We start from the raw sequence: 19,279 nt of genomic DNA, 5'->3' as shown, positions 1-19,279 counted from the left end.
AGGTGTAGGCCATTTAGAACAGAGATGAGGAGAAATTTTTTTACCCAGACACTTGTGAATCTGTGGAATTCTCTGCCTCAGAAGGCAGTGGAGGCCAATTCTCTGGGTGCTTTCAAGAGAGAATTAGATAAAGCTCTTAAAGATAGCGGAGTCAGGGGATATGGTGTGTAACGGCAATTTCTAAACTTTTCAATGTCCAATGTTTAATTACCGTTACTACTTGGGGATGTGGTGGAGACATAGTTTTTCCACTGACAGGTAGGAAAAACAGATCTTCCAGTTGTTGTTTCTTGATTAATTGGTCTTTTATTGAACTAATAGCAACCAAAGAAATAATTCATAACTTTTCTTCTCTTGCTAACTCCTGTGTGGCGTCTCGTGAACACGAATGTGAACGTGGACGTGGTAAAAACTGTTGTCCTCACCATCCCTCGAGGCAAACTAAGCTCTAAATCTCTGAGTGCGCTAGCCTCTCCAGATGTAGACACATCCCTCCATGTATCAAAACCCACCTACCAGCTTACATTCAAGATTCAAGAGAGATTATTGCCATATGTCCCAGATAGGACAATTAAATTCTTGCTCTGCTTCAGCACAACAGCATTATAGAAGGCATGAATACGGAACAGATCAGTGTGTCCATATACCATTGTATAAATATATACACACATGAATAGATAAAACAGATAAAGTGCAAATAAACAGGACTGGGCTATTAATATTCAGATTTTTGTTTGAGTTGAGTTCAATAGCCTGAAGGCTGTGGGGAAGATGCTGTTTCTGAACCTGAACGTTACAGTCTTCAGGCTCATGTACCTTCTACCTGAAGATTGCGGGGAGATGAGTGTGGTCAGATGGTGTGGGTCCTTGATGATGCTGCCAGCCTTTTTGAGGCAGCGACTGCGATAGATCCCCTCGATGGTAGGAAGGTCAGAGCCGATGATGGACTGGGCAGTGTTTACTACTTTTTGCAGTCTTTTCCGCTCCTGGGCGCTCAGGTTGCCGAACCAAGCCACGATGCAACCGGTCAGCATGCTCTCTACTGTGCACCTGTAGAAGTTAGAGAGAGTCCTCCTTGACATACCGACTCTCCGTAATCTTCTCAGGAAGTAGAGGTGCTGATGTGCTTTCTTTATGATTGTATCAGTGTTCTGGGACCAGAAGAGATCTTCAGAGATGTGCACGCCCAGGAATTTGAAGCTCTTGACCCTTTCCACCATCGACCCATTGATATAAACGGGACTGTGGGTCCCCATCCTACCTCTTCCAAAGTCCACAATCAGTTCCTTGGTTTTGCTGGTGTTGAGGGCCAGGTTATTGTGCTGGCACCATTTGGTCAGTCGGTCGATCTCTCTTCTATACTCTGACTTGTCCCCATCAGTGATACGTCCCACAGCAGTGGTGTCGTCAGCGAACATGATGATGGAGTTCGCACTATGACCAGCTACGCAGTCCTGAGTATAGAGTGAGTGAGGTAAGAATAAGAATTCCATACAGATAAGAACTAGAAATATCTAGACATGACTATAATCTATAGTAAGCATGCAGGTACAGCAGGCAGTGAAGAAAGCAAATGGCATGTTGGCCTTCAAAACAAGAGGAGTTGAGAACAGGCGCAAAGAGGTCCTTCTGCAGTTGTACAGGGCCCTAGTGAGACCACACCTAGAATACTGTGTGCAGTTTTGATCCCCTAGTTTGAGAAAGGACATTCTTGCTATTGAGGGAGTGCAGCGTAGGTTTACAAGGTTAATACCCAGGATGACAGGACTGTCATATGCTGAGAGAATGGAGCGGCTGGGCTTCTATACTCTGGAGTTTAGACGGATGAGAGGGGATCTTATTGAAACATATAAAATTATTAAGAGATTGGGCACGCTAGACGCAGGAAACATGTTCCCGATGTTGGGGGAGTCCAGAACCAGGGGCCACAGTTTAAGAATAAGGGGTAGACCATTTAGTTCGGAGACGAGGAGAAACTTTTTCACCCAGAGAGTTGCGAATCTGGAATTCTCTGCCTCAGAAGGCAGTGGAGGCCAATTCTCTGGGTGCTTTCAAGAGAGAGTTAGATAGAGCTCTTAAAGTCGGGGGATATGGTGCGTAACGGCAATTTCTAAACTTTTCAATGTCTAACTTTTAATTACTGTTACTATTCTGGGATGTGGTGGAGATATAGTTAATACACTGACAGGTAGGAAAAACAAATCTTCCAGTTGTTTCTTTGATTAATTGGTCTTTTATTGAAGTTATACCAAACAAAGAAATAATTCATAACTCTTCTGTGTGGCTTCTCGTGAAAATGAACGTGGACGTGGATGTGGTAAAAACTTGTCCTCACCATCCCTCGAGGCAAATTAACTCTAAATCTCTGAGTCTACGCTAGCCTCTCCAGATGTAGACACATCCTTTTACCTATCAAAACCCACCTACCAGCGTACATACAGATAAGAACTAGAAATATCTGGACATTACTATGATATACTAACTTGAGCATAAGTGGCTCCCCTACATACCGACCCCTAATTGTTCTACGTCTATAACGAAGCAATTACCAATAGACATTAATAGGAGCTATAAGCTTAATGTACATCAAAAAACAATGAAATATGCACTATATGTTAACATTCAGACTTCTTTGGCGATTCTTCTATCTTCGCCTTCTAGAAGCAGACATCAAGTCAAGTTTATTCGTCACATACACATACGAGATGTGCAGTGAAATGAAAAGTGGCAATGCCGGACTTTGTGCAAAAAGACAAACAAACTACAAACAGAATGGAACAGAATCCCATATTCTTTTACATATTAAATATTGTGGGAGGAAGGAAAAAGGGAAAAGGACCAATCTTGGTTATTGGTCTTACCAAGACGTTGTTCTTAGTCTGAGGTCATACAGTACGCACCAAGCCTTTAACATCTGGCATGATCTCCAGTATTCTGCCCATCAACCAAGAACCTCGTGGTGCAGTTGAATCAACCACCAAAACGATATCACCTGGAATAAAATTTATCCTAACCCTTGACCATCATTGTCGTTCTTGGATTAGCGGCAAGTATTCTTGTTTCCAAAAAAGATCTGTCATATTTTGTTCCTGTCTCTATCGTCATCTAAAATACAAATCTTCTTTCACAAAGTGCCCAGGTGGTAGCATTGAATTGGTCTTCAATAGAAGAAGATGATTCAGTGTAAGTGCTTCCAGGTCACTAGGATCAACAGAACTCATGGTAATGGGTCGATCACTTAAGATTGCTTCAATTTCACAAAATAACGTTTGCAATTCTTCATTGTCCAGAACTTGTTGTTTAAGAACAGAACGTAGCACATTTGCAACAATGCGGACCAATCGTTCCCAAACACTGCCGTGGTGGGATCCCCCAGGGGGATTAAAATTCCATGGTATCCGTTGCTAGAGCATAGCACACTGGATTTTATCCTGATTTAAGCCTTTAACCGCTTCTCTCAACTCTCTGTCCACTCCAACAAAATCGTACCATTATCTGATTTTAATGATGAAACTTGACCTCGTCGACAGATGAATCTTCGTAATGCAAGAATGCAGGAGTCTGTGTCAAGTGTAGATGCAACTTCAAGATGTACCATGCAAGTGAAAATGACTCCATACTTTTTCACAAGACTTCGTCCTCTCTTGACTTCTATAGGACCGAAGTAATCTGCTCCTACATCTGTAAATGGAGGTTTATCAGGTAAAATCCTTTCCAGAGGTAAGTCTGCCATTATTTGTTCTCCAACTTTTCCACGCTGTCGTCTGCACACAGTAAATTTTTTAATTATCTTTCTTGCAGCGGAGTTAGCTTTGATAATCCAATATTTCTTACGAAGTTGCGACAGCAACTCTATGTCCAATCTGTTCATGAATATGTTGTAACAGTAGTGTTGAAATGTGAAAGCCCTTCGAGAGAATAATAGGATGCTTAGCCTTTTCAGGCATGGCTATTCCACTCAGGCGACCACCTACTCTCAGAAATCCTTCTTCCAGTACCGGATCAACCTTGCACAAGTGACTGCTTCTTTTGTACACCAGCTTCTAACGTCTATAACTCTTCCTTGTATCTTTGTCTTTGACAGAAAGAGATAATTGCGTTTCCTGCTTTGAGAAGATCATCAGGGCGTAAACACTGTACGCGGTACGCGTCTTAAAGACTCGCATCTTTTCTTCAACCTTTTCCTTTTGTTTACCAGGATCCTTTTCAAATATACCTTCAGTAATCTTTCTTTTTTGAGCCAACAGCAAGAACCTTGTCCTGGCTTTAAGAAACCAAGTCACCACAGACCTCGGCTTATTCCGCGATGAGAAATGGGTAATTAAATTGTTTATCATTAACAATAACATTCATTGTGATGTTTTGCTGATTTCCAGATCATTAGTAGATATTTCAGATTCCAATTTAAACATTGGCCATTCATGCACCGGTCTACTTTGAATTCTGATATCTTGTCGAGATCTGCTAACCACTCTGTCCATCGCTGAGAAAAGGTTTGCGTTATATTCTCGTCCCATCCAAGTTTTTCTTACAAAGCTCCTGCATAATTAACTTGGCTAGCAGAGTAAATGGTGCAAGAAATCCCAAAATCCCGTCTTGCACATGGTCGTTGCTGAATCGAGATTCTAAATTTGAACACATCCGTTTCAACACACCAGTGAAATCCCAGTGCTCTTTCCATAGGCAGATTGTCTTTGTCCAAATCCAACTTCCTGGTCTCTTTGCCTCTGTTGTCTGGTGAAATGATTTCCAATACAGCACAGCTGTTGCTGATCCACTTTGATAGCATGAATCCTCCCTTCTGGCAGAGGGAAGTCAGGTGTACGACCATTTGAATTGCCTTTTGATCGGAAGACATAGATTTTAAACAATCATCCACATAGAAGTTGTTCTTTACTGTGTTTATCACTTCTTCTGGAAAGTGAGCTTCATTGTCTTCAGCGGTCCTCCTTAATGCAAAGTTTGCCCAACTTGCTGATGACACTACTCCAAAGAGATGTACCTTCATCCGATATTCAACAAGATCTTGCGGTGCATCCCCATCAGGCCACCACAGGAATCGGAAATAGTCATTTATGCCTTTCTGATACTTCAACTTGATGAAACATTGATGAAACATCAGCCATCAAAGCAACTGGTTCCTGTGTAAATCTGATGAGAACTCCAATCTCAAGAAGAAGAAGAAGAACTCCAATGAGTGAATTAGTACGGTCTGCATCCTGCGGCAGTTGGCAGTTAAATTATGTTCCTTTGAAGACTGCTGCACAGTCAAATACCACCCTCAAGGCCCTTTCTTTGAGTGTTACACCCCATGGTGTGGGAAAGCTCCAGAGTCAAGTCAAGAGGGTTTTATTGTCGTATGTCCCAGATGGGACAATGGTGGCACTGCGGTAGAATTGCTGCCTTACAGCAAAATGCAGCGCCAGGTTCAATCCCGACTACGGGTGCTGTCTGTATAGAGTTTGTACGTTCTCCCTGTGATCTGCGTGGGTTTTCTCAGAGATCTTCGGTTTCCTCCCACACTCCAAAGACTTACAGGTTTGTAGGTTAATTGGCTTGATAAAAAAAAAAAAAATTGTCCAAGTTGGCGATATGCAGAGTACTGCCCTGCCGACTACAACATTCAGAAGCTTCAGAATAAAATTCTTACTTGCTGCAGCACAACAGAATATGTGAATATGTTAACATAGTACATAATGGAGGAAGAAAAAAAAGTTAAACAAATGACAAATATAGTGTAGTAATAATAGTCTTTTGCAGTTCAGAGCTCAGAGCTTATTTGTTGTTGTGCCTGATGGCTGTTGGGAAGAAGCTGTTCCTGAACCTGGACGTTACAGTGTTCAGGCTCCTGTACCTTCTTCCAGGTGCCAATAGTGAAATGAGTGTGTGGCCAGGATGGTGTGGGTCTTTGATGATGTAGGCTGCCTTTTTGAGGCAGCGACTATGATAGATTCCTTCAACGGTGGGCAGGTCAAAGCCGATGGACTGTGCAGTGCTCACAACTTTTTGTAGAACTCTTCCGTTCCTGGACGTTCAAGTTGCCGAACCAGGCCACGATGCAACCAGTCGGTATGCTCTCCATCACTTCGATTCGGCTGGTCTGTTGGTACTATTTCAGCATAACCATTGTCAATCATTTCTTTTAGGAAAGATGTATATTCATCATGAAATTTCGTATTCTTGCCAAACTTGCGTTTCGGATTCTGAATGTGCTGCTCGGCAATGCAACGGTTATTCGGCAGACTAACACTTTCTTGTTTGAAAGGTAAGTCCAGACAATAGCGTCCGTCTATCATCTTTACTGAGTACTTCACAATATCCAAGAACTTCGCTTCTTCTCTGGACATTTCTTCTGATTCTTTGCTGGTTCTTTCATTAAAGTCGTGACTGTATTTCTTGATCAATAACTCCTCTGTTCACAATTGATATTCGATTAGCAGAAGCAGCAGGGTAGCTATTCTTATTCCTGCTTTTGTTGTTCCTTCTCAAGGGGCCATAGATAACCCATCCATGGAGGGTCTTCACAGTAAATGGTCCATCCCCTTGACTACAAACAAACTCTCTGTGTTCCAATACCTTTGAAGCATTTGTTACGATAAGTACGTGGATGCCAGATTGTATTTTAGGAATCTTGATATTTTGCAAGGCCATTTTTTCAGATTTGCTTGTTTGGGTATGTTTAGATGAGAAACAGACATGGTCTTGTGAGTAAACACATCAGATAGTGGTATAAAATAATTTTTGGCCAGACAAGATTTATAAACTTGTAGCAAGATGACTATCGCAGCATTTCTCTTCATTTATAGTACGCAAGAGAATCTTAGTCTTCAGTTACTGCTAACTTCATATCTGGTTCCAGCTGTTTCTTCTCTCTACTTAACTGCCTTCTTTGTTCCTCAGTCTCTTTCTTCATCTGTTCCACATGTTCCTCAGCCTCCCTCTTCATCTATTCCTCCTCTCTTAGGATGAGAGGGGATCTTATTGAAACATATAAGATTGTTAAGGGTTTGGACACGCTAGAGGCAGGAAACATGTTCCCGATGTTGGGGGAGTCCAGAACCAGGGGCCACAGATTAAGAATAAGGGGTCAGCCATTTAGAACAGAGATGAAGAAACACTTTTTCTCACAGAGAGTTGTGAGTCTGTGGAATTCTCTGCCTCAGAGGGCAGTGGAGGACGGTTCTCTGGATACTTTCAAGAGAGAGCTAGATAGGGCTCTTAAAGATAGCGGGGTCAGGGGATATGGGGAGAAGGCAGGAACGGGGTATTGATTGGGGATAATCAGCCATGATCACATTGAATGGCGGAGCTGGCTCGAAGGGCTGAATGGCCTACTCCTGCACCTATTGTATATTAACTATTCCACATGTGCCTCAGCCTCTCTCTTCATCCGGAAGCGGCTCGCCTGCAGTCCGTTCGTTTTTACTTTTTTTGTGTTGTTCTTTTCGTTTTGTCTAGTTACGTTTTTGGTTTTTAGGTTGTGTTTATGTGGGGGGGGGGGGTGGGGGGTTGAAACGGGGCTTGCTGTCTCTCCCTTCGGGGGAATGCAACTTTTTTGTCGTATCCCCCTTCTCTGCCTCCGTCTGCGCTGAGGCCTAATGGCGGAGCTGGCGACCTCGAGACTCCGGAGGCAGAGCCAGTCAGGACTTGCCCTGGGCTCGCTCCCGTGAGGGCGGTCCGGCTCGGGGCTGGAACGGCGCTCCCGTGAGGGGCTGTGATGCTCCCGTGAGGGCGGCCTGGCGCGGGGCTGAGACTCTCCCGTGAGGGGCTGTGGCGCTCCCGTCGGGGCGGCCCAGCCCGAGGGTGGAATGGCGCTCCCGTCGGAGCGGCCCAGCTCGAGGGAGGTACGGCGCTCCCGTCGGAGCGGCCCAGCCCGAGGGTGGAATGGCGCTCCCGTCGGAGCGGCCCAGCTCGAGGGTGGAATGGTGCTCCCGTCGGGGTGGAATGGCGCTCCCGTCGGAGCGGCCCAGCTCGAGGGAGGTACGGCGCTCCCGTCGGGGCGGCCCAGCCCAAGGGTGGAACGGCGCCCCCGTCGGAGCGGCCCAGCTCGAGGGTGGAATGGCGCTCCCTTCGGGGCGGCCCAGCTCGAGGGAGGTACGGCGCTCCCGTCGGGGCGGCCCAGCCCGAGGGTGGAATGGCGCTCCCGTCGGAGCGGCCCAGCTCGAGGGAGGTACGGCGCTCCCGTCGGGGCGGCCCAGCCCAAGGGTGGAACGGCGCTCCCGTCGGAGCGGCCCAGCTCGAGGGTGGAATGGTGCTCCCGTCGGAGCGGCCCAGCTCGAGGGTGGAATGGCGCTCCCGGCGGAGCAGCCCAGCTCGAGGGAGGTACGGCGCTCTCGTCGGAGCGGCCCAGCTCGAGGGTGGAACGGCACTCACGTGAGGGCGATCCAGCTCGGGGCTGGAACGGTGCTCCGGTGGCTGGGACGGCGTTCTGGCGGCGGTGACCTGAGACCGGGGTTCAGCAGCGGCTGCGTCCGCTGGACTGGAGGGCGGCAGCTTCGACCACCCCGGGCTGTTTGAGCCGGCCCGTTTGCGGGGTTCGGTGAGCCGCGGGACTGTCTGTGCCATCGCCCGGTGGGGTATCGCCTCAACGCAGAGGGAGAAGAGGAGGGAAGAGACTGCAGCCCTAAGATTTTTGCCTCCACCACAGTGAGGAGGTGCTTGGAGGACTCACTGTGGTGGATGTTAATTTGTGTTTATTGTTGTTTATTATTGTATTATTGTATGTATGACTGCAGGCACGAAATTTTGTTCAGACCGTAAGGTCTGAATGACAATAAATGCAATTCTATTCTATTCTATTCTATTCCATTTTATTCTGTTTCCTCCTCTCCTCAACTGTTCTTCCTGTGCTTAAATCTTGTGCTTTTTCTCCAAGGCGGCAGCTTGTAGCGAAAGAGGAGCCATAACTGCTTCAGCTTCCATACAAGCAGAGACCCTTGTGGCTGAAGTGGCCACAGAACCAGATTTATGATCTTCGTATTGAGACATTTGAAATATTATTTACAGTCTAATCTCTTCTGTAGTCGCAACACTTTGTTGTATCACACTTCCTCCACTTTTCTCATCAAGATACACGAGTTCCCTGTAGTTTTCAATTAACTCGTTAACATATCGTGTTTTAATGCCACTTGCCCTTTCTCACTGAGCTTGATGCTTCTCTTTTCATATCTTCTCGACTCCTGCTGTTCATCGCCCTCCTGTGGCTTTTCTTCATACTTACCTGCTTGAAGATCCATAATAAATGTATCTTTTATCAGAGTGTTCTTTAAACATTCGCAGGAATCCAAAACATCAGAATATTCGAGCTCCTGGAATTCCTCTGCCAGTATTTATGGTTAACAATCGCTGGGTACAGCACGCCGTATCTTCTAAGAATTTAAAACTTCATTTTTGTTTAAAAACATCGGCTAAAGTTTGAGATTATCAGGGTCACCGCCTGTTCAGCGCTAGCAGCTTGTCTTTAAACTACAGTACACAATCTTCAGGCTGCTTTCGGTGATATTACTGCAGCTCAAACATAAAGCTTGTAAGTCTCAATGGAAGGTAGACAAAAATGCTGGAGAAACTCAGCAGGTGAGGCAGCATCCATGAAGCGAAGGAAATAGGCAAAGTTTTGGGCCGAAACCTTTCCTCAGACTGATGTGAGGGTGGGGGGGTGGGCCTTAAAGAAAGTTGGCTATCAAATACGACATGTAGCCGATCTACTCACGGTACCCAATTACAAAGTCTTCAATGTTCGTTCAAGAGTCAAGAGTTTTATTGTCATGTTTCCCAGATAAGACAATGAAATTCTTGCTTGCTGCAGCACAACAGAATATTGAAAGCATAAGACCATATATATATATATATATACACATAAATAAACAGATAAAGTACACTAGACTGTTATAATCCAGGTGTAGACAGTGTCGATTAACCTGCGACTGGCAGATTCTTGGTTCCAGGATTTCAAGCTCTAATCTCACTCATAGAGATTCAGCTTCCTTCTTCAGTTCCAATCGTAGAATGCGTTTATTACTCTAATGTAACGGTAATTTCGAAACTTATCAACGTCCAACTTTTATTTACCGTTACTACTCGGGGATGTGGTGGAGATATAGTTTATGCACTGACAGATAGCAAAAACGAATCTTCCAGTCGCTGTTTCTTGATTAATTGGTCTTTTATTGAAGTGATACAAAACAAAGAAATAATTCACAACTTTTCATTCTTACTAACTGTTTCTTCCGTTTGGCATCTTGTCAATGTGGACGTGTTGAAACCTGTTGTCCTCACCATCCCTCGAGGCAAACTAAATTCTAAATCTCTGAGTCTGCGCTTCCCTCTCCAGATAGACACATCCCACTACGTATCAAAATCCACCTACCAGCTAACATACAGATAAGAACTAGAAATATCTAGACATGACTATAATATACTGACTTAAGCATAAATGGCTCTGACATGATGAGAAGGCAGGAACGAGGTACTGAATGTGGTTAATCAGCCATGTTCACTGGCTCGAAGAGCTAATTGGCCGACTCCTGTGTCTATTGTATTAACAACTCTTTGTGTGAAGAAAACTGCGTCCTCCAGTTTTGATATCCCTGCATAACAATAAGGTTTCGATGAGCTAGCCTATATCCTGCTGCAGACTTTGACAGACTTCCATGCTATCAACAACATTACCCGTTTTCGATAAACTCAGTATTCACACCTCCTACATTCACATCCAAGCCATGAAAACATAAAATAAACAGCAAAGGTTGCAACACCGATCTCTGCTGCACACCACCAGTCACAGACCTACAGGCAGAAAAATCATCCTTCTATCTCCAACCACCAAGCCAATTGTGGGTCCATTTTACCAACTTGTCTTGGATCCCACCAGCCTTACATGCGAAACATTGTCAAGTCCCTCAGTGAGGTTCATATATTGCTTCATAATGAGATCAGAGTGTTCTTGGTTGTACAGATGCATCAAATCCATCTTCCACTAAAGAAAGCAAGTAAACAGTAGCAGATTGCCTCGCCTGTCCAGTCCACTCCCGTTCAGTATGATCACGGCAATTCCACCCCATATCCCTACATCCTCTTTAACCACCTCTAATTACCACTCACCTCCGTCTCCTCATCTTCCAATTAGCCTCTCCCTCGACATCTACTGGCAAGATATTTGAATATCCGCCTTATTTCTCCATCTCCATCCGCAATCTCTCGTTCATCCTCACTTTCCGCATTTGTTTCCTGCACTTCTCGATAACCCGCGGAATTTCCCCTCTCCAGCCCAGTTATAAACTCCCGTAAAGATGTCTGTTGTCTATCCGATGTGGTTGGGGTGAAAACCCGGGCAAGGTTTCAGTTGTCCGCCCGCCTGTGCCTGAGGCCGAGCGGCTTCTCCCCCGGTCCCGGGGCCGCCCTGCCCGAGTCTCCTCCCGAACCCCCATGAACACTTTGATTCTCTGCTTCTCTCCCCAGTCTCCGTCACCCTGGATGTGGAAACAGCGGGTCCGCTGCTCGAGGTGTCTGAGGATCGGAAGAGGGTGAGATGTACCCGGACCGAGACCCGGAGGAGTCTTCCTGACACCGGGAAGAGGTTTACAGACAGTACGTGTGTGCTAGGATCGGAGGGATTCACATCAGGGAGACATTACTGGGAGGTGGAGGTGGCGGGGAGTGAGTGGTGGAGTCTGGGAGTCGCCGCAGAGTCTGTGGAGAGGAAGAGACGGGTCACACTGACCCCGGAGACTGGTGTCTGGAGCATCGGGCGGTTGGATGACGAGTTTGATGCAGTCACATCCCGTCTCCCCGCCCGTCCCATTCCCAGGAGGGTGGGAGTTTATCTCAGTTATGAGTCTGGGACTGTTTCATTTTACGACGTGGACACCAGGTCCCATCTCCACACCTTCACTGGGAATAAATTCACGGAGAAACTTTATCCTTTCTTCGAGCCTTTGGGTGAAGACCTGTGGCTGAGAATCTGCTCCGGTTCCGCTCCGTGCGTGTAAAAGGGTTGGGTTCCAGTGAGTGCGGAAATAAAACCAGGAGGAATGTAAATGTGGGAAAAGTGAAATAAACACCAACTGAAATCAGAGCTGTCGATCCGTTCATTTCAACGCGTTAACGGAACGGAACAGAAACACTTTCTTTGGTCGGAATTTGCCCTGACCCTGTCAATTCTGCTGCACATTAAAACATTTTCTGTTGTTAGTTTTGTTGAAGTCCTGAGTTCATGGATACACAAAAGTTTGCATAGAAACATAGAAATTAGGTGCAGGAGTAGGCCATTCGGCCCTTCGAGCCTGCACCGCCATTCAATATGATCATGGCTGATCATCCAACTCAGTATCCCGTACCTGCCTTCTCTCCATACCCTCTGATCCCCTTAGCCACAAGGGCCACATCTAACTCCCTCTTAAATATAGCCAATGAACTGGCCTCGACTACCCTCTGTGGCAGGGAGTTCCAGAGATTCACCACTCTCTGTGTGAAAAAAGTTCTTCTCATCTCGGTTTTAAAGGATTTCCCCCTTATCCTTAAGCTGTGACCCCTTGTCCTGGACTTCCCCAACATCGGGAGCAATCTTCCTGCATCTAGCCTGTCCAACCCCTTAAGAATTTTGTAAGTTTCTATAAGATCCCGTCTCAATCTCCTAAATTCTAGAGAGTATAAACCAAGTCTATCCAGTCTTTCTTCATAAGACAGTCCTGACATCCCAGGAATCAGTCTGGTGAACCTTCTCTGCACTCCCTCTATGGCAATAATGTCCTTCCTCAGATTTGGAGACCAAAACTGTACGCAATACTCCAGGTGTTGTCTCACCAAGACCCTGTACAACTGCAGTAGAACCTCCCTGCTCCTATACTCTATTCCTTTTGCTATGAAAGCTAACATACCATTCGCTTTCTTCACTGCCTGCTGCACCTGCATGCCCACTTTCAATGACTGGTGTACCATGACACCCAGGTCTCGCTGCATCTCCCCTTTTCCTAGTCGGCCACCATTTAGATAATAGTCTGCTTTCCCGTTTTTGCCACCAAAATGGATAACCTCACATTTATCCACATTATACTGCATCTGCCAAACATTTGCCCACTCACCCAGCCTATCCAAGTCACCTTGCAGTCTCCTAGCATCCTCCTCACAGCTAACACTGCCCCCCAGCTTAGTGTCATCCGCAAACTTGGAGATATTGCCTTCAATTCCCTCATCCAGATCATTAATATATATTGTAAATAGCTGGGGTCCCAGCACTGAGCCTTGCAGGTACCCCACTAGTCACTGCCTGCCATTGTGAAAAGGACCCGTTTACTCCTACTCTTTGCTTCCTGTTTGCCAGCCAGTTCTCTATCCACATCAATACTGAACCCCCAATGCCGTGTGCTTTAAGTTTGTAAACTAATCTCTTATGTGGGACCTTGTCGAAAGCCTTCTGGAAGTCCAGATACACCACATCCACTGGTTCTCCCCTATCCACGCTACTAGTTACATCCTCGAAAAATTCTATAAGATTCGTCAGACATGATTTACCTTTTGTAAATCCATGCTGACTTTGTCCAATGAGTTCACCACTTTCCAAATGTGCTGCTATCCCATCTTTAATAACTGACTCTAGCAGTTTCCCCACTACCGATGTTAGACTAACTGGTCTGTAATTCCCCGTTTTCTCTCTCCCTCCCTTCTTAAAAAGTGGGGTTACGTTTGCTACCCGCCAATCCTCAGGAACTACTCCAGAATCTAAAGAGTTTTGAAAGATTATTACTAATGCATCCACTATTTCTGGAGCTACTTCCTTAAGTACTCTGGGATGCAGCCTATCTGGCCCTGGGGATTTATCGGCCTTTAATCCATTTAATTTACCCAACACCACTTCCCGGCTAACCTGGATTTCACTCAATTCCTCCAACTTCTTTGACCCGCGGTCCCCTGCTATTTCCGGCAGATTATTTATGTCTTCCTTAGTGAAGACGGAACCAAAGTAGTTATTCAATTGGTCCGCCATATCCTTGTTCCCCATGATCAACTCACCCGTTTCTGACTGCAAGGGACCTACATTTGTTTTAACTAATCTCTTTTCACATATCTATAAAAACTTTTGCAGTCAGTTTTTATGTTCCCTGCCAGTTTTCTTTCATAATCTATTTTTCCTTTCCTAATTAAGCCCTTTGTCCTTCTCTGCTGGTCTATGAATTTCTCCCAGTCCTCCGGTATGCTGCTTTTTCTGGCTAATTTGTACGCATCATCCTTCGCTTTGATACTATCCCTGATTTCCCTTGTTATCCACGGATGCACTACCTTCCCTGATTTATTCTTTTGCCAAACTGGGATGAACAATTTTTGTAGTTCATCCATGCAGTCTTTAAATGTCTTCCATTGCATATCCACCGTCAACCCTTTTAGAATTAATTGCCAGTCAATCTTGGCCAATTCACGTCTCATACCCTCAAAGTTACCTTTCTTTAAGTTCAGAACCATTGTTTCTGAATTAACAATGTCACTCTCCATCCTAATGAAGAACTCAACCATATTATGGTCACTCTTGCCCAAGGGGGCACGTACAACAAGACTGCAAACTAACCCTTCCTCATTACTCAATACCCAGTCTAAAATAGCCTGCTCTCTCGTTGGTTCCTCTACATGTTGATTTAGATAACTATCCCGCATACATTCCAAAAAATCCTCTTCCTCAGCACCCCTGCCAATTTGATTCACCCAATCTATATGTAGATTGAAGTCACCCATTATAACGGTTTTGCCTTTGTCGCACGCATTTCTAATTTCCTGTTTGATACCATCTCCAACTTCACTACTACTGTTAGGTGGCCTGTACACAACACCCACCAGCGTTTTCTGCCCCTTAGTGTTTCGCAGCTCTACCCATACCGATTCCACATCCTGCAAACTAATGTCCTTCCTTTCCATTGCGTTAATCTCCTCTCTAAAACATTTTCTGTTGTTAGTTTTGTTGAAGTCCTGAGTTCATGGATACACAAAAGTTTGCAGATGCTGGTATCTTCAATCCTGCATCATTTCGTCATGATTCTGGGTCTAGGCTCTTGACTTATTTTCCACAAATGCCTCTTTATCCTTTTAATTCTACCAGATGTTTATTCCTCACTCCTGCATTGAGGGAGCCTCCACTATTCCACCTCATGCATGTCAGGAAGATCAGTTCATTGCATTGCTGCCTTCAGCCATCAGGTACTACCTCCTGCACCTATGCAGAACTCACTGACTTCATCCATTTCACTACTAACTTCCATCCGGCACTCAAATTCACCGGGACCATTCCTGACATCTCCCTACAGTTTCTGGACCTCACTATCTCAATCGCAGGTAACAGACTACTGACCAACATCTACTATAAACCCACTGATTCCCATGGCTTCTTCCCACCCTGCTTCCTGTAGGACTCCCAATTCCTCCGTCTACGCCGCATCTGCACCCAGGATGAGGTGTTCCAAACCAGGGCATCGGATATGTTCTCATTCTTTAGGGAACGGGGGTTCCCCTCTTCGACTATAGATGAGGCTCTCACCAGGGTCTCTTCTATACACCGTAACTCTGCTCTCACCCCCCACACATAACAAGGGCAGAGTCCCCCCCCTTGCCCTCACCTTCCACCCTACCAGCCATCACATACAACAGATAATCGTCCGACATTTTCGCCACCTCCAACGGATCCCACCACTGGCCACATGTTCCCATCTCCCCTTTCGGCTTTCCGCAGAGACCGCTCCCTCGGTAACTCCCTGGTCAATTCGTCCCTTCCCACCCAAACCACACCCTGCCCTGGTACTTTCCCTTGCAATTGCAGGAAATGCTCCACTTGTCGCTTTACCTCCCCCCTTGACTTCATTCAAGGACCCAAGCTGTCTTTCCAGATGCGGCAGAGGTTCACCTGCACCTCCTCCAACCTCATCTATTGCATCCACTGCTCTAGGTGTCAGCTGCTCTACATCAGTGAGACCAAGCGTAGGCTTGGTGATCGTTTCTCCCAACACCTCTGCTCAGTTCGTAATAACCAACCTGATCTCCTGGTGGCTCAGCACTTCAACTCCCCCTCCCATTCCCAATCCGACCTTTCTGTCCTGGGCCTCCTCCATGGCCAGAGCGAGTCCCACCGTAAATTGGAGGAGCAGCAAATCAATTTTCGCTTGGGTAGTTTACACTCCAGTGGTATGAACATTGACTCATATAGTCCTTGCTTTCTCCCTCTTTCCCCTCCCCAGCTCTCCCACAGCCCACTGCCTCCGCCTCTTCCTTTCTTCTTCTCACCCCTCCCCACCCTCACATAAGTCTGAAGAAGGGTCTCGACCCGAAATTCCTTTTCTCCAGAGATGCTGTCTGACTCAGCTGTGTGTGTCTTCGGTGGGCCGAAAGGCCTATCTACACCAAACCATGTTCTGTTAATCGCAAGCAGAACTACTTGCACATTTTGGTTATGGCCACTAAATGGCAGCAACGTCACGTGGTGCGCCAAAGACCACTTTGACAATCCGTCTCCGCCGCATCGGTGCTCTCGATGAGGTGTGTAGGAAGGAAATGCAGATGCTGGTTTAAACCGAGGATAGACACGAAAAGCTGGAGTTACTCAGCGGCATCTCTGGAGAGAAGGAATGGGTGACGTTTCTTCAGACTGGTTAGGGATCTCAGAGGGGGAACAGCGAGAGGTCTTCTACTTCAAGACATCGGAGGTGTCCTCTTTCTTCAGGAAACAGGGCTTCAACTCCACTGCAATTGATGGTGCCCTCACTTGTATCTCCACCACTATCTGTACTCAGATCTCACCTCCCTCCCCTCCAGAGAGAATAAGCGTAGAGATCCCTGGTCTTCATCTTTCACCCCATCATCCCATCCCCAGGCGCTTTCCCCTACAACCCACCAGGGGAGGCGCCACTCTGTCCCTACACCTCGACCCTCACCACCATTCAGGAACACAAATAGCCCTTTCATGGGAGGCAGAGATTCACTTGCATCTCCTCTATCCTCGTCTATGGCACTCGGTTCTGTCGATGTGGCCTCCTTTACATCTAAACGCCTCTACTTCCTCAGAAGACCGAGGAAGTTTGGCATGTCTGAAACTTAGAAGAATTACGAGTCCGCTGTGCCAGAGTGAATGAATTGGTGTTGATGTTGATCGGACGAGGACAGTATAGGTCTTACTGAGGATGTGTAAATGGGAGCAGGGAATGAAATTGGAAAAAATAATTCGAGAGGAAAATAACGCAGAATTCACTGAACTTCTCGCAACTTTGTCGGCGCCAGAAACGTGGTGACTCTCTCTGTACTGCCTGTATGATGTCTGTATTTTACCGGATTACGTGCAAAAACAACGAATTTCACCGTCCCTTGGTACATGTGACAATAGAGTATAATTGAATCATTGAGTTGAATTCAAGTTTGCACATGAGACTGTTAAATAAAATAACAATGTTTGCTATAGAACGAATATTATTGTGCAGCCTAATATAATGAACAATTCACGATAGGAAACACGGATGTATTTCGTTTAAGGGAATGAAATTTACCCGAAGCTGCTTTCAAATTACATCGGCTTTCTGGTCAGGGATGTGATTGACGGGTTGAACGCCGCCTCCCCTGCAGTTCAGCACAAAGATACGAGAGGAGCTCCGCTATAGGATCTTTGAGCGAAAGAAGGCTCTGCGGTGCAGCGAAAGGGAGCAATAGGATCTTTGAAAGGGAGTGCGTTTTAAACCAGGAAGAGGAGGAGTTAAAATGGCTTCGAACGACCAGATCGGGAATTGGACGGCGGAGATAATTTGTCCCATCTGCCTGGATTTCTTCACCGATCCGGTTATATTGGAGTGCGGGCACAACTTCTGCCGCTCCTGTGTCACACAGAGTTGGGACAGGGAGGGGAGAAACTCCTGCCCGGAATGTAGAGAGGAGTTTACAGACCGCACCCTCAGGGTGAATCGGCCCTTGGCGAGTCTGTCTGAGAGAGCTCGAACACTGAGCCTGATTCGGACAGAAAAGGCAAGTAAGCTTCAGTGCGAGGATCATCAGGAAGAACTGAAGCTGTTTTGTGAAACTGACAAGAAGCTGATCTGTGTGATTTGTACAGCTGGGCGGGAACACAAGTCTCACAGCTTCACGCTGATAGCAGAAGCTGCAGAATTCTACAAGGTAGGCCCCGACCACGGGTGAACATGAGGAAGGGGACTAAACGTTGATTCCGCTGTGGGGGATGTTTTATGTTAAATTCTATAGTGTTGTGTTTATCTTATTTGTGGGCTGTATGGTAACTCAAATTCACTGCACCAATTGGTGTATGTGACAAAAAATGTCCTTTGTCCTTTGGTGAAGCAAATCGATGTTGATTGCTGCAGCATTGTTTAATTCCTTTTTTTTTATTGTCTAACACTTTTAGTCTCTGATTTTCAAACATAATCCCAGGATCAGGTGAAAGCTTCCTTCCAGTCTCTCACAAAAAAGGAATTGGGGATCCAGCAAATGGAGCAGCAACAGAAAAGGAAGATTTCAGGAGTTCTGGTGAGGTTTTCCAGTTTCGATTTCCTGATCTTTTGTAGATTTGATCCCTGTGATGTGTGTAATAAAAAGGCAACCTTCTCCCTGTGAGTGCGTCGCATTCCTTCCACGACCCCAATACACGCTGGTTCAATAGTCAATCGGTGACTGTAAATTATCCCTGGGAAGGTGGGTGGTGGGCGGATGAATGGAATTAATGGGCACGTGAAAAGGAATAGGCAGCAGGTTATTGCATTGGGGTTGAGGATTGATAGGTTATAAGATTACCGTCACGATATTTCAGAAGCATTTGGACAAAGAATTGAATTGCCAAAACGAATAAAAAATGCACAGGACAAATGTCACGACCATTAGACAATAGGTGCAGGAGTAGGCAATTCGACCCTTCGACCCAGCACCACCATTCAAAGTGATCATGGCTGATTATCCACAATCAGTATCCCATTCCTGCCTTCTCCCCATATCCCCTGACTCCGCTATCTTTAAGAGCCCTGTCTAGCTCTCCCTTGAAAGTGTCCAGAAAATCGACCTCCACCACCCTCTGAGGCAGAGAATTCCACAGACACACAACTCTGTGTGTGAATATTTTTTTTTGATTTAATCTGTCAAAGTTGTGAAGAAACACAACCAGTGACATTATATATTGATCTTCACCTTTCATTTCCCAGGAACAGTCACTCAACCTTCAGTCCAAGATTACATCCCAGTTTGCTGAACTGCACCAGATTCTAACTGAGAAAGAGCAGCGCACACTGGCAGATATCCGAGAGGAAGAGAAGAAGATCTT

The 19,279-nt window shown here is 45.9% G+C and overlaps 1 protein-coding gene across 1 annotated transcript in view; it reads left to right on the top strand.

Annotated features, from left to right (window-relative positions):
- The window catches only part of LOC116989964, a 41,421-nt gene that overhangs the window by 4,609 nt on the left and 17,533 nt on the right, over nt 1–19,279 (top strand). Inside the window, exon 6 of the mRNA XM_033047519.1 lies at nt 11,458–11,776. Within this exon, the coding sequence (XP_032903410.1) occupies nt 11,458–11,776 (319 nt within the window). The remainder of the gene's footprint in view (nt 1–11,457; nt 11,777–19,279) is intronic.

Source organism: Amblyraja radiata, chromosome 30 (genome assembly GCF_010909765.2).
Source record: "Amblyraja radiata isolate CabotCenter1 chromosome 30, sAmbRad1.1.pri, whole genome shotgun sequence".
Lineage (NCBI taxonomy): Eukaryota > Metazoa > Chordata > Chondrichthyes > Rajiformes > Rajidae > Amblyraja > Amblyraja radiata.
Note: the sequence above shows the minus strand (reverse complement) of the source record. Positions and strands in the feature narration are given on the sequence as shown.